This window comes from Coregonus lavaretus (genome assembly GCF_964263955.1).
Source record: "Coregonus lavaretus genome assembly, chromosome: 9".
In the NCBI taxonomy this organism is placed as follows: domain Eukaryota; kingdom Metazoa; phylum Chordata; class Actinopteri; order Salmoniformes; family Salmonidae; genus Coregonus; species Coregonus lavaretus.
This window is the reverse complement of record NC_139996.1, coordinates 41487665-41503852: the sequence shown is the minus strand read 5'-3', so window position 1 is coordinate 41503852 and position 16188 is coordinate 41487665. Positions and strand designations below refer to the sequence as shown.

The 16188-nt window shown below is 44.3% G+C and overlaps 1 protein-coding gene across 1 annotated transcript in view; it reads right to left on the bottom strand.

Annotated features, from left to right (window-relative positions):
* LOC311135225 (protein MON2 homolog) overlaps window positions 1–16188 on the bottom strand; it is a 49300-nt gene that overhangs the window by 32492 nt on the left and 620 nt on the right. The window contains exons 2-6 of the mRNA XM_084169164.1: window positions 7697–7760; window positions 7356–7483; window positions 3738–3869; window positions 3204–3333; window positions 2538–2635 (exon numbers count right to left, since the gene is read on the bottom strand). Coding sequence (XP_084025290.1) covers window positions 2538–2635; window positions 3204–3333; window positions 3738–3869; window positions 7356–7483; window positions 7697–7760 — 552 coding nt within the window. The remainder of the gene's footprint in view (window positions 1–2537; window positions 2636–3203; window positions 3334–3737; window positions 3870–7355; window positions 7484–7696; window positions 7761–16188) is intronic.

Genomic DNA, 16188 nt, shown 5'->3' with positions numbered 1-16188 from the left:
CATGAAAAACAGCCCCAGACCATTATTCTTCCTCCACCAAACTTTACAGTTGGCACTATGCATTCGGTCAGGTAGCATTCTCCTGGCATCTGCCAAACCCAGATTCATCCATCAAACTGCCAGATGGTGAAGCGTGATTCATCACTCCAGAGAACGCATTTCCACTGCTCCAGAGTCCAATGGCAGCGAGCTTTACACCACTACAGCTGACACTTGGCATTGTGCATGGTGATCTTAGGCTTGTGTGCGGCTCCCCGGCCATGGAAACCCATTTCATGAAGCTCCCGACGAACAGTACTTGTGCTAATGTTGCTTCCAGAGCCAATTTGGAACTCGATAGTGAGTGTTGCAACCGAGGACAGATGATTTTTATGCGCTACGCGCTTCAGCACTCAGCGGTTCCATTGTGTGAGATTGTGTGGCCTACCACTTCGCGGCTGAGTCGTTGTTGCTCCTAGACGTTTCCACTTCACAATAACAGCACTTACAGTTGACCGGGGCAACTCTAGCAGGGCAGAAATTTGACGAACTGACTTGTTGGAAAATTGGCATCCTACGACAGTGCCACGTTGAAAGTCACTGAGCTATTCAGTAAGGCCATTCTACTGCCAATATTTGTCTATGGAGATTGCATGACCTCTCAGCAACGGGTGAGACTGAAATAGCCGAATCCACTAATTTGAAGGGGTTCCCACATACTTTTGTATATATACAGTGCCTTGCAAAAGTATTCATCCCCCTTGTCGTTTTTCCTATTTTGTTGCGTTACAACCTGTAATCTAATTGGATTTTTATTTGGATTTCATGTAATGGACATACACAAAATAGTCCAAATTGGTCAAGTGAAATGAAAAAAATAACATGTTTCAAAAAACTCTACAAAATAAATAACAGAAAAGTGGTTCGTGCATATGTATTCACCCCCTTTGCTATGAAGCCCCTAAATAAGATCTGGTGCAACCAATTACATTCAGAAGTCACATAATTAGTTAAGTAAAGTCCACCTGTGTGTAATCTAAGTGTCACATGATCTTAGTATATATACACCTGTTCTGAAAGGCCCCAGAGTCTGCAACACCACTAAGCAAGGGGCACCACCAAGCAAGCGGCACCACGAAGACCAAGGAGCTCTCCAAACAGGTCAGGGTCAAAGTTGTGGAGAAGTACAGATCAGGGTTATAAAAAAATATCAGAAACTTTGAACATCCCACGGAGCACCATTAAATCCATTATAAAAAAATGGAAAGAATATGGCACCACAACAAACCTGCCAAGAGAGGGCTGCCCACCAAAACTCACGGACCAGGCAAGGAGGGCATTAAATCAGAGGCAACAAAGAGACCAAAAATAACCCTGAAGGAGCTGCAAAGCTCCACAGCGGAGATTGGAGTACCTGTCCAAAGGACCACTTTAAGCCGTACATTCCACAGAGCTGGGCTTTATGGAAGAGAGCCAGAAAAAAGCCATTGCTTAAAGAAAAAAATAAGCAAACATGTTTGGTGTTCGCCAAAAGCCATGTGGGAGACTCCCCAAACATATGGAAGAAGGTACTCTGGTCAGAAGAGACTAAAATAGAGATTATTGGCCATCAAGGAAAACGCTATGTCTGCCGCAAACCCAACACCTCTCATCACCCCGAGAACACCATCCCCACAGTGAAGCATGGTGGTGGCAGCATCATGCTGTGGGGATGTTTTTCATTGGCAGGGACTGGGAAACTGGTCAGAATTTAAGGAATGATGGATGGCGCTAAATACAGGGAAATTCTTGAGGGAAACCTGTTTCAGTCTTCCAGAGATTTGAGACTGGGACGGAGGTTCACCTTCCAGCAGGACAATGACCCTAAGCATACTGCTAAAGCAACACTCGAGTGGTTTAAGGGGAAACATTTAAATGTCTTGGAATGGCCTAGTCAAAGCCCAGACCTCAATCCAATTGAGAATCTGTGGTATGACTTAAAGATTGCTGTACACCAGCGGAACCCATCCAACTTGAAGGAGCTGGAGCAGTTTTGCCTTGAAGAATGGGAAGAAATCCCAGTGGCTAGATGTGCCAAGCTTGTAGAGACATACCCCAAGAGACTTGCAGCTGTAATTGCTGCAAAAGATGGCTCTATAAAGTATTGACTTTGGGGGGGGTGAATAGTTATGCACGCTAAAGTTCTGTTTTTTTGTCTTATTTCTTGTTTGTTTCACAATAAAAAATATTTTGCATCTTCAAAGTGGTAGGCATGTTGTGTAAATCAAATGATACAAACTCCCCAAAAAATCGATTTTAATTCCAGGTTGTAAGGCAACAAAATAGGAAAAATGCCAAGGAGGGTGAATACTTTCGCAAGCCACTGTAGTGTATATAAAGACAGCCTGGCTGTGTTTCATTCCACAAAGTTGTTCCCTCCCTTCCCCTCCCCTCGTTCCCTCCCTTCTCCTGCCCTCGTTCACAGGGTAAACCCTATCTACACCCCCTCTTCTGATGGGCGAGAGGGTGTAGGTGGGGTACAGTGAGAGGTATGGAGGACTGTCTCCTGGTGGACGTACCTGGAACAGCATGTAGGCGTCTTTAGCGCTGGGCCGCAGGGTGCTGACAGACCTCCGGTTAGTGTTACCTTGAACTGGAGTAGGCTGCTCCACGATGCCTAGAGGAGAGAGGAAGGTGAGGAGGGGGGGAAGGAGGAGAGGGGGAGGGGAGAAGAGAGTGAGCGGAAGAGAGAGGGGGAAAGGGGGGAGAGAACACATGGGAGAGACAGTCATTGGACACAGCTGTGGCTACAAGCCTGGAGGGATCAATCGCTCACACTCAAACAAACACACAAACCACAAAACACATTCCACCAAACAACACACTCTCAGAAAAGGCCGGTCCAACACCTACTACAAAAAGGAAAAGTCACTTAATTAAATAGTGATTCCCAATCCCAAGATGCAGAGTGGGAAGACAGCAGTGTGAAATCTTAAGGGGCAGAACAAAAACCTCAACAAAAACGAATTATGTATTCATTGAACTCAGGCTTAAATCATGGGATAAGCAGCTTTAGGCAATCTAAGGAGAAACTAACTCCCTTCCCTTACTCTGTGACAGGGTCAAAGTTAGAGGAGGAGGAGGGTAAAAGAGGAAGTGTGTGTGATGCAGAATACTGAAGGACAGAAACAGAAATGGTTCAGTCCTAGAAGAACTCCATTTCCCATGAGCACTCTGACCCTGACCTTTGAAGCGCTCATCCTCTGCGACCATCCTCTCAAAGACCACGGTGACGACCTGTCTCACGGTGGCGGCGGCCGTGTTGTTGGTGATGTTGTCCTTGGTGAAGTGCAGGCGGAAACACAGCACGATAGCCTGGGAGGGAGGGACGAGGGGAGAGGAGACACAGGCTCTGTTACAATATCCAGAAAAACATAGGCTACCACCAAGGATCAAGCCATGTATTGGGGAATACATTCTAAGCGGTACACTAGTATGGACAATTGAACGTAGACAGATTTACTAAGGCACACATCTGGATTCACATGCATGTGGAAACAGACTTGGAATAGTACATGACTCCTCGGGCAAATATGAGACGTTTGTGGGACTAAGAATGTGCTATCTGACTGGACTGTGAATATATGAAATGTCTGCAATGGTTGTGCAAATATCAACCTTCTGTGACACGAGGCAAGATACCTGTGTTTGTATTGTGTACAACTGTGTACATGCATGACAACATTTGGTGTTTGTATACAGTGCGCAGTTTATGGTACCTTGGAGAGTATTTCGTCATGTACTACAGTGTTGGTGGTGAGCAGCACTAGGACAGTCTGCAGCAGCTTCAGTTCCTCCAGCCCATTCTCCATCAACTGCCACAGCATGTTAATGATGTTCCCTGCTGCAGCCTGATGAACACACACACACAGTTAATTTATTTATTTATTTTACCTTTAACTAGGCAAGTCAGTTAAGAACAAATTCTTATTTACAATGACGGCCTACACCGGCCAAACCCAGACGACGCTGGGCCAATTGTGCACCGCCCTATGGGACTCCCAATCACGGCTGGTTGTGATACAGCCTGGAATCGAACCAGGGGGTCTGTAGTGACGCCTCAAGCACTGAGATGCAGTGCCTTAGACCGCTGCGCCACTCGGGAGCCTTGTAGCCTACTTGTACATCAAGGAGGCAGTGACAGTCACGGTCACAATCAACTGGAATGTGACAGAACAGAGCAAGTGACAGCAGCACTAGAGCTCACAGACAGACATGTACACACCGATAAACAAAGAATTAGACACAGACACACAGCGGAGCAGCCGATCGGACCAGCCCACAGCTCTGAACGCATCAGGGTCAGTGAGTCACATGTACCTTCATTCCGCCAAACATTTACAGTGGGGAGAACAAGTATTTGATACACTGCCGATTTTGCATTTTTTCCTACTTACAAAGCATGTAGAGGTCTGTAATTTTTATCATAGCTACACTTCAACTGTGAGAGACGGAATCTAAAACAAAAATCCAGAAAATCACATTGTATGATTTTTAAGTAATTAATTTGAATTTTATCGCATGACATAAGTATTTGATACATCAGAAAAGCAGAACTTAATATTTGGTACAGAAACCTTTGTTTGCAATTACAGAGATCATACGTTTCCTGTAGGTCTTGACCAGGTTTGCACACACTGCAGCAGGGATTTTGGCCCACTCCTCCATACAGACCTTCAGGTTTCGGGGCTGTCGCTGGGCAATACGGACTTTCAGCTCCCTCCAAAGATTTTCTATTGGGTTCAGGTCTGGAGACTGGCTAGGCCACTCCAGGACCTTGAGATGATTCTTACGGAGACACTCCTTAGTTGCCCTGGCTGTGTGTTTCGGGTCGTTGTCATGCTGGAAGACCCAGCCACGACCCATCTTCAATGCTCTTACTGAGGGAAGGAGGTTGTTGGCCAAGATCTCGCGATACATGGCCCCATCCATCCTCCCCTCAATACGGTGCAGTCGTCCTGTCCCCTTTGCAGAAAAGCATCCCCAAAGAATGACGTTTCCACCTCCATGCTTCACGGTTGGGATGGTGTTCTTGGGGTTATACTCATCCTTCTTCTTCCTCCAAACACGGCGAGTGGAGTTTAGACCAAAAAGCTCTATTTTTGTCTCATCAGACCACATGACCTTCTCCCTTTCCTCCTTTGGATCATCCAGATGGTCATTGGCAAACTTCAGATGGGCCTGGACATGCGCTGGCTTGAGCAGGGGGACCTTGCGTGCGCTGCAGGATTTTAATCCATGACGGCGTAGTGTGTTACTAATGGTTTTCTTTGAGACTGTGGTCCCAGCTCTCTTCAGGTCGTTGACCAGGTCCTGCCGTGTAGTTCTGGGCTGATCCCTCACCTTCCTCATGATCATTGATGCCCCACGAGGTGAGATCTTGCATGGAGCCCCAGACCGAGGGTGATTGACCGTCATCTTCAACTTCTTCCATTTTCTAATAATTGCGCCAACAGTTGTTGCCTTCTCACCAAGCTGCTTGCCTATTGTCCTGTAGCCCATCCCAGCCTTGTGCAGGTCTACAATTGTATCCCTGATGTCCTTACACAGCTCTCTGGTCTTGGCCATTGTGGAGAGGTTAGAGTCTGTTTGATTGAGTGTGTGGACAGGTGTCTTTTATACAGGTAACGAGTTCAAACAGGTGCAGTTAATACAGGTAATGAGTGGAGAACAGGAGTGCTTCTTAAAGAAAAACTAACAGGTCTGTGAGAGCCGGAATTCTTACTGGTAGGTAGGTGATCAAATACTTATGTCATGCAATAAAATGCAAATTAATTACTGAAAACTCATACAATGTGATTTTCTGGATTTTTGTTTTAGATTCCGTCTCTCACAGTTGAAGTGTACCTATGATAAAAATTACAGACCTCTACATGCTTTGTAAGTAGGAAAACCTGCAAAATCGGCAGTGTATCAAATACTTGTTCTCCCCACTGTACATTGCCACTGTGGCACTCCAGGGCAGTGACTCCACACACATTGTCCTTGTGTCACATCCTGAGGTCAGAACAACCCAACAGAACTCGTACAAAACCAATGGAACTGGGGGAAGTCGAACCAGTTGAAGAAAAAAAGAACCTGTCCTTCAAAAGAGGGGGCAATACCATGACAGGTCATTTACTTCCTGAGGCAAAAATGACTCCCGTTCACTCATACAAACCAAGACATTTAATCAATACTGCGGTAGATTCGTTCCTCTTCCCCATCCATGTCCAGTGTTTCCCCTAAGATATTTTTCTGCAGTGGTGGCAAGGAAAGCTGGAGGCAGGTGGGGGCAGGGTTTCAATGCATTGCTACTAAACAGGGGGAGTGGGGTGCATTGCTACTAGCGTTAGCGCAATGACATGCTAGCTGTTCCCATAGACGTGGGAGCCAACAACTACCCATTTAAAAGCGCATCCTACTAGTTAAGCCCTGGGCTTACAGACACACAGACGGTGATATATAGAGGGGAGGTGCTGGAGCATGGCAGAAAGCCTCTGTTGAAAGGCTCCAAGCAGGGTGTCTGCTGATAGCACGTAAACACAGCCAGCCAGCCAGGCATGCACGGCAGGGTGTACACAGTCAGTCAGGCAGGGAGCCAGTCAGTCAGGGAGTTGTTATTCACACAGTAGGCCTGGCTAGCTAGCTAGCTAGCTGGTCGTTCAAGGTGTCCCTGATAACACCAGGCAAGTCAAGGAAATTGGCCGCAATCGGGGAGTGAAGGGCCAGTCAGAATAGCCTGGGTTCCATGTTGAGGTTTAGTGGATAAAGGGCCAGTCACAATAGCCTGGGTTCCATGTTGAGGTGTAGGTAGCGGTTCTACAGAGATGGGGATTTGCACTGCAGTGTGAAGTAAAAAGTAGAAAACCCACCCTCTCAGATAGAGTTGGTGGTATTTAAACTTGTATAAGCCCAGGGTCATAATAATGTGCTCCCCCTGCCCTGACTTCAAATGTAGGCCTTCATCCAGACCAAAGCACTGTTCAATGGGCTTAGAATGAAAGCGTAGAAGTCTTTTGTGTTGTAGCGACCATGCAGGAACAGAGAGTACACTTTCACTTTCAATTGTCCAGGCGTTTAGTACAGTGTGTTTTGTACTAGCCTTAAAATATATGAGTCACAGCAGGTTTGATATCAGCTAGGACCATTTCCCTCCTAAATAATTCATTTCAGCCTTCTCAATCAACACCGTACATGCATTATACGCATTGATAATGCAATATTAATCAAAGAGACTATAAAGAGTTATAGGGGCGAGCCTAAAACATCCACTTAGTCTCCCACTGACATCAATACATGACTAAGTGAAAAATCGGAAGTTAGAATTAGACCCATAGCGGTCCTGTGTTCCTTACCTCAGACACCACCTCGTGGGACATGAGTCTCTGGATAGCAGTCAGACACAGCTGGGTGATCTTGGGCTCCTTGGTGCCACAGCCCATCAGGAACGGCTGCACCACCTCCGAGCTGTTCTCCTTCAGAGCTAAGGGGGAGACGATACATGGGCGCAGTCAGGCAGCTGTTATAGAACAAAAACACACCTAGAACAACTCTCTTAGAATGCATTCTTCTTTCCTTTGCTTGTTTGAATTAGGTCTAAATCACTGATCTGTACGTGGATAATTGGTTCAGCCAAAACATCTTTCTCGCACAAACAAGGCATTTAAGGGTGTCCCTCCCTCCCTCCTTCACTCACTCGCCAAGATGTCTGTATTCCTCGCGGCGATGGTCTTGATCTTGACAATCCCCGACTCGGCAGCCTAGGAAAGCACAGACAAGAGGCCCATTAAGATTACATTGACCTATATGTTCCTTATGAGACCGCTGACGATGCGTTACCACCTCTATATCCACTGTTATACCTGAGGTAGACATCTCCCAGTCCTTATTAATGATCCTCAGAGGAGAGGGCAGAGAAGACAAGCGTGGCCAGAAACATTGAGGGCTGTAATCAGTTAACCCTAAGTCCCTTTACCTGAGAGGAGACACAGAGGGAACCATAGTGATTTCTCTTGTGTGGAGCTGTGCTGCCTAACATAGTGAGAGGCTAAGATCCGGATGGGGGAGATATGGAGGGAGGAGAGGGAGAGAAGGGGGGAAAGCGAAAGATGGGGGAAGAGAAGAGCGACTGAGGGGAAGGGAGTGAGAAAGAGAAAGCAAGGGAGTGAGGGAAGGAGAGGGTGAGGAAAGGAGAGAGAGAGAGAGGAGAGGGAAGGAGAGAGAGGAGAGGGAAGGAGAGAGAGGGAAGGAGAGAGAGGAGAGGGAAGGAGAGAGAGGAGAGGGAAGGAGAGAGAGGAGAGGGAAGGAGAGAGAGGAGAGGGAAGGAGAGAGAGAGAGAGAGAGGAGAGGGAAGGAGAGAGAGAGAGAGAGGAGAGGGAAGGAGAGAGAGAGAGAGGAGAGGGAAGGAGAGAGAGAGCATGCTGTGCTTTCAGCAGTCAACAGAGGCCTCTTTATATCTCTACAGCAACTGCAGCTCTGTCAAGATATTCTCCCTCTCTCCAACTTCGCCCCCTCGTTCTCCTCTTTTCTGTGCTTCTCTTGCCTTGTTCTTTTCTTCCCATTCCTAAACCAACCACAACAGCAAGCAGATCATTAACAATTGCCTATGCACTGTGATACGGACTGGGCCTATAGCCTACATAAACATACTGTCAGTGTCCAATATTTCATAGGCTGACTCGACCATGAAAATGCCCTTTCTGAAGAACACACCAAAAAACAAAGGCCTATTAACATACACTCCCTGCATTTAATAATCATAATTGAAATGATGTCAAGTGCCACAATTGACAGCAAGAAGTGCTTTGACATTGAGCGATTGTTTCTTGGCAACTGCTCACAATTCTAGTCCCAAGTTAAATTGAAAAAATATTGGATTGGTGTTCCAAGTTCAAGACATCCTGTTCTAGTCACTGCCTCTCCTTCATACTCAAACATGCATAGCCTAGCAGGGTTTCTTTCAGGTAACATCTGACCACAAAGGGCCTAGCTTGAGAACAGTGTGCGAGACCTCAGCAGGTCATTCATAGGATATGAATAACAAGAAGCAGTCACCCCCTATTCATATGATGTTAAACCACTTAGGAAGACAGAGCGTGAGAAACACTTGCCGTTGTTGTTCTTTCTGACCGTGGCTACTGTGCTGTGGTGTTTCACCTCTCCTAGCTTTTATACAGTCATATCACTTAATATTTCATTTGAACTGCAACAAGGCCGCACAGAAGACGGGAGTCAACGGGACAGGACGCGACCTTTTGAACCTCTTGGTTACCAGGCAACAGGGCCTTAATACTTCGGAGTGTGGACTGAGCCAAACTGTGTAGAACTACAGGCCCGATCACCACGCCACACCGCGACTTTAAAGTTAATCTGGAGAAATGCAAGTCTCCCTCATCTCCTTTGTTCTCAGTGTGGAGCGAGGCTGAGGGCTTTAACAGGGTAATAAACCAACATACAGAACTTTCTTTAATAATCATTCCGTTCCTGCTGGTGTAGCCACTTTTAAAGCTTGCCCAAACTGAGATATAAATACAGCCATTGGTGCTACGAAGTGAATGAAAATAATATTCAATAGGCTGCGGCTCATATTCAAAATGGGAGGCAGGCAGGACGTTTTTTTGTTGAGAACATTAACTCTCTGCCACAAACATGGTTAGGCCTCCACAAAAGGACAATAAAATCTGTGTTGGGGGGGGGAAAGGGGCAATATAGGGCCGTTGAGTTCTTATTCTAGGTGTTGTTGATAGGGGGTGGCTGGATAAGCAGCAGCTGCTGAGCTGACACTTCCTCATCATGAAGTTAGTCTTGTTATCTTGGCTAATGAAGTTACAGCAGTTGGCACTGGACAAGGTTTCTCAGGGCGCTGGTTCTCGCCATACATTATAACAGGTTGACCATAACCACGCTCTTAAACCATTGATATTCCTTGTGGCATGACAGAAATTCTTTCCAAAGTGAATTTGACCAAAGTGCTGTTGAGTTAAACTAGGCAAGGCTGTGTTCTCTATGAAGGCTGTGTTATCTATGAAGGCTGTGTTATCTATGAAGGCCGTGTTATAAACAGCCTTTAAAAGGTCCTTCTCAACCCCTCCTCACACACCATCCATTGTGGTTAGGTGGGACTAGCACTAGCAGCGATCAGAGACGCCACAGTGAATGGACCCTGTATGCAATGTAAACGGGAGCCACTCATGGCAGGAAGATGACGACGGTGGTGGTGATGAGGATGATTACAAAAATGTATAACAATGAGGCTGTAGTCTAACATGCCTGGTTTAAAAATAAACTTAGTATGGGTTCTGCAATCCGGGCAAACAATGAACTGCCTCCTACTGAAACCTTGAAGGAAGATCAAGATCATTGAACTCCATACAGAGATTTCAACCGGTCACATAACAAAGCAAGTCAGAGAGCCTTGAATCAGAAGCAGATTGCTGGGATTTCAATGGAGAGTCAATGGAGAGGGTAGGGTTGCAAAGCTACCAGTAATTTACCAAAGTTACCGGAATCTTCAGTAATTTTGGTAATTAACAGAAAATCTATGGCAATCTATCGTAAAAGCAATCTATCGTTTGGTAACTTAGCATCTGCACTGTTCAAGTAAATGTGTTTTTGTACGATTTTCGGAGGAATCCAAAGTAATTGTCAAATGCCAACCACGGACCCCCCACACACCACGCCAATCCGTGGATGGCTTTGACAATTACTTTGGATTCCTCATGTCTAATTCATTGTTAGAAAAAAGTTTGGTCCAAATCGGATTTTGGGTACTATATTTATTCAATATTATATGAATCCTATAAATTAAAAAATTGCCAATTTGGCTGCAATTAATTAGCTGGTAGGTACTATAATTCTTGAATATAATAGGAATATAATAATAGGAATCTATGAATTAAAATAGCCAATTAGGGTGCAATTAATGAGCTTAATTTCTCAGAGACTAAATTATATTTCAACAAGATAATGCTTAACTTATCTGTTTTTAACTGTCATGGCTTGCTGAAATTACATGGAACGACCCTATTATTTTATCTGAATGGAGTTGTTGTAGACAAGAACGAGAAGTGCAGCAAAACGGCCTCAACTAGCCTACGTAAGCTAGCTAGCTAGCTTAGTTCTTTACATCGATTTGATGCAGTCAAGACAGACACTACTAGATGGGATGATAGATAACCTACGGCATCTACAAGTTTGTCTAACTAGCGCAAGTCTGTATGGCTACTCTCTCTCTCCCGTGTCAAACACACCGGCCCATGCCCATCACCGCTGCAAGCGAGCAGAGCGGCACCTCTCTCCCAAGTCACGCAGGCTGCGCCACAAGCCAGTTCGGATATGTGAAAAAATGTTATGATATTATTTGAATAGTGAAATTATTTCAAATGCCCATCCCTACTTCCCTCAAAAGACCAGCATCATTAGGTCAGCCGCTCATCGGCGGTCTCAGAACATGCTGAGAGAGAAAAACACTGCAGATTTTAGCATTGGTTCTGCTGCTGCATAGCCAACATTGAAGGGGCTTATTCAATGAATCCAAACCTTAGTCTCACATTTAGTCAGTTCTTCTTAACGTCCCAGTGCAGTCAAAAACTAGATTTGTGTGTTTTATATACATTTCTACACCACGAGGTTGGAATAATACTGTGAAATTGTGGAAATTATGATAATGCCCTTTTAGTATAAGAGCTGTTTGAAGAGACCGCCTTAAATTTCAGCCTGTTTGGTGGGATGGAGTTTTGGCCTGCCTGGTGACATCCCCAGGCGGTAATTTACAAACTTCTCTACCAATAACAGTAGGTTTTCAGTTTTCCCCTCAGACCACTCCCAGACAGTCCTAGCAGAATTCTTGCTTGAGAAATTGCTCTTTGCTAAGAAGCTATTTGTTTATTTTTGACTATTTTAATTTATTACGATCACAGTAAGGTACTTAAATGTTACTCAGAAATTATTAGATGAAAACGGCTGCATTGGACCTTTAAGTTTCTACTCTTCTGCTTGTTATTTTGTCAGACTGTATGAAATCTGTGTGGCAAATTCAGCCATACAGGCAGGGTGTAAAGCAGGAGGCTGCATGATCCTTTTCATTAATACTGCAGTATTCCTGGAGATGCCAGGTTTCACATACAGTCGACAGACACAGCAAGGGCAATTCTGTGGGAAAGTCAACCTGAGCATCCACAGGTCAGTCATTTACAAATGGAACCCTGTTCTAATTATCCTTAATGTCTATATCAGGGTTGGGCAACTCCAGTCTTCGGGGGCCTGATTGGTGTCACACTTCTGCCTCAGCCCCAAACACACCTGACTCCAATAATTCATGAATAATCATCTTCAGTTTAGAATGCAATTCGTTTAAATCAGCTGTGTTTGCTCGGGATGGGGAAAAAGTGTGACACCACTCCGGCCCCCAAGGACTGGAGTTGGCCATCCCTTGTCTAGGCTATATGTTGGAGTTACAGAGTAGGATGCCAAAACTCAAAAAAGGCTTTTCAGTCAATCATATTTCATGGCTTTTAGAAAGGACCCACAGAGATTGTTTTTCCACTCACAGCTGTTCCCCAGTGTTAGTTATGAACACTAAGGAGAGGACATCTACTCGAAACTGTGCCCGAGGAAGGCCTCCAGCATCATCTTAGCACACATGCACTCACTCATCCACACACACAGCTACCAGACTCTTATTATGATTGCTAAATACTGCACAATTTAAAAACATTTGCCCCCCAATCCCCCCTTCCCCAAAACATGTAAATATTGGACTATAAATTGTGCCTTCCTGTATTATACTTATGTTAAGATGTTTATTATATTCTACCGAGCCATTTACATTATGTTCATATTCTTATCTTTTCTTATTGTTGTTACATTATCGAGACGGAACCTGCAAGTAGGTATTTCGTTGGACAGTGTATACCATTGTATATGTACGGGATACACATACAACTAATAACATTTGATATGTGAAACTTAAAAATGATATGTTAATGAAGCAATACAGACCAAATTGAAGTGTCTTGACTTCTGTTTGCGTGTTCTACAGTCTTGTAAAGATAGGGGGTTACTTGGAGAGGCAATGTAACATCCCAGATGACAACAAATGTGTTTTAACAGATTTTGATCAAGACATCTTTAAGATTTGAATGTCTATTTCAGACTCTGTAACATCCAGAACGGAGGGTGTAACATCCATAACGGCCGTTTTTGCTCTCTAAAGTAATAATGGAAATGACTATATTTTCAAAATTATTGTTTTTGTGTTCAGCCAAGCCTGAATCTATGGCTATCCATATTTTGACCTAAGACTTACAAACTCAGACTTTCACTAATATGTTGTTTAGCCATTCTGTGAGACATTAAGGTTATGATTTTGCGTGCAAACGTAACATCCATTACCCTGGAATCACCGGTAAATCATCAGAGAGAGCTGCTGTGTGTGTGTGTGTTTGTGTTTTGTCAGACTATAGTGATCAGAGCACAACAAACAGAGAATCTCCCATGGAGATTAGAAGGAAAGGTCTTGAAGCTGTGATGTAGAGCGTGAAGCTGTGATGTAGAAAAATCAATGGGATTCTTCTCAGCCCTTTTTAACCCAGAAAAACCATAAAGAAAACGGCTGCTTTGCAGTGTGTCAGAGGTAAATGAATGGGAGAGGGGTGTGTGAGACTGGTCAAGTTGGTGTCTCGTACCTGGCTATCTGAGTGAAAAGAGAAGGGTCAAGGGCACACTAAGATTCTCAGTTCCCATGGAAAGGTAAGATAATTCCAATATGTTGATCAAAATGTAAAAGTTTGCGCCTACTTAGAAAGCCCAGCAAAGGTTAGACTTCGTATAACCAGATTCTAGCCACGAAACAAAAGACTGAAATATTAGGCTACTGTAGAGGTATTTTCCCCAGAGCAGTGCTGAGTCTTTCACTCCCTTACACATGGTAAGGTCTGAGGAAAAACAAACAAAGCCAGGGAGAGTTATACCTGGCGGCCTGCTGCCCAGCAGTGGCTGACTCACCTCAGTCTAGAGTGGAGGCCCACAGGCTCAACATAAAGGAGCAGTCATTTAAATGTGGAGACAGCATTACTTCTCCTCTGACAGCTAGGCCTACACTGGCATGACATCATAAAGGTGGTGTGGATTTTCCTAGTGGGATAATTGTAATAGAAACATGACAATTAAGGCCTTGTTTTTATCTAGATGAAAACATGTCCTAAAGAGATTACTATTATAGGCCCTCAATCAGAATCTCAAAAGCAAGTGAAGACTGGTCATTAACAAGTTAATCAGATTGTCTTAGGCTAATTTCTTTGACCTATAAATGAGAGTTGAAAGGAGAATGCAGTCAATTCCTGTCATATAGGCCAGGGGTTTTCAAACTGGAGTTTGAAGCAGGTCCGCGATTTTTGTTTTTGTTGAGTTAAAAATATATATATATTTGTTGGGATTTTTTATGTGAAAAATATTTATTTTATGAATATTGCTAGCGGCAACAGAATACGATCGTGGATACCATTTTTATGTCTCTGCGTCCAGTATGAAGGAAGTTAGAGGCAGTTTCATGAGCCAATGCTAACTAGCGTCAGCTCAATGACTGGAAGTCTACAGGAACATCCGACTCTGGGGAAGTAGATAAATGGCTTCATTGCCAAAATCTCGAACTAACATTATAGTCATTGGAGCTAATTACAGGTATTTTTCTTAGGCGGGCTGTCTAAGGGTTAATTTTCTTAATTGAAAAACAGTTTCAGTGTCAACTTAAATGACCAAAACCAGATAGAAAACATGCAGAAATTATACTTTTATTTGTATAATACCATCTTTGAGAACTAACAATCAAATAAAAGCTCAGGGAGAATTTAAAATTCCAAAAACCGGGCGTGGCGTTCAGGGCACATGCCCATTGATTTTGTTATAATGTTTGAGCAGTGGAACACAGAATTAGCCATAGCAAAATGCATAGAATTGCAGGATATTAGCTTTAAATTTGTAAAATTGTTTCTCAGCTCTATGCCAAACTGTGTAGAATCGCTGGAAATTAGCTTCAAAACCGCAAAATTCTCTCTCTGCTCAATGATATTGCCCATACCACAACCCCACCGCCACCATGGTGCACTCAGTTCACATGAGCAAACCACTCACCGATCTGCCTGGTACAGTTGAAACCGGGTTTCATCTGTGAAGAGCACACTTTACAGCATGCCAGAGGCCATCGAAGGTGAGCATTTTCCCACTAAAGTCGGTTTCGACGCCAAACTGCAGTCAGGTCAAGACCCTGGTGAGGATGACGAGCATGCAGATGAGCTTCCCTGAGACTGTTTCTGACAGTTTGTGCAGAAATTCTTCAGTTGTTCAAGCCCACAGTTTCATCAGCTGTCCGGGTGGCTGGTTTCAGACGATCCTGCAGGTGAAGAAGCCTAATGTGGAGGTCCTGGGCTGGCGTGGTTACACGTGGTCTGTGGTTGTGAGGCCGGTTGGATGCACTGCCAAATTCTCTAAAACGACGCTGGAGGCAGCTTATGGTAGAGAAATGAACATTCAATTCTCTGGTAACAGCTCTGCACATTTTAGAGTGGCCTTTTATTGTCCCCAGCACAAGGTGCACCTGTGTAATGATCTTGCTGTTTAATCAGCTTTTTGATAGGCCACACCTGTCAGGTGAATGAATTATCTTGGCAAAGGAGAAATGCTCACTAACAGGGATGTAAACACATTTGTGCACAAAATTTGAGGAAAATACGCTTTTTGTGGGTATGGAAAATGTTGGGGATCTTTATTTCAGCACATGAAACATGGGACCAACACTTTACATGTTGCGTTTATATTTTTGTTAAGTATATTTAGCCACATGAAGTAGAGGACCACCATAGCCTTCATGTCAGTAGTTAAACCCGGAAGAGAAGTACTCTGCCTTCAATCACAACGTTTTGGATGTGGCATTTCTGACCAATGCAGTGACAACACAAAGCATCCTCATTGTGTGAATTATTAAAGATATGTGAAAAAATGTGATCTTGACATCCACACAAAACAACGCACGTCCCACCATTGAATGTAAAGTCATTATTTGACAACTGACAATATAAACATGCTATGGATCAAGCCCAACGTTAACGTTACACCGTGGCACAGCATCCATGCAGCCGTCACAACTGGATATTATGCACCCCCTGATACACCATGTCGCGTTGCGCTCGCATT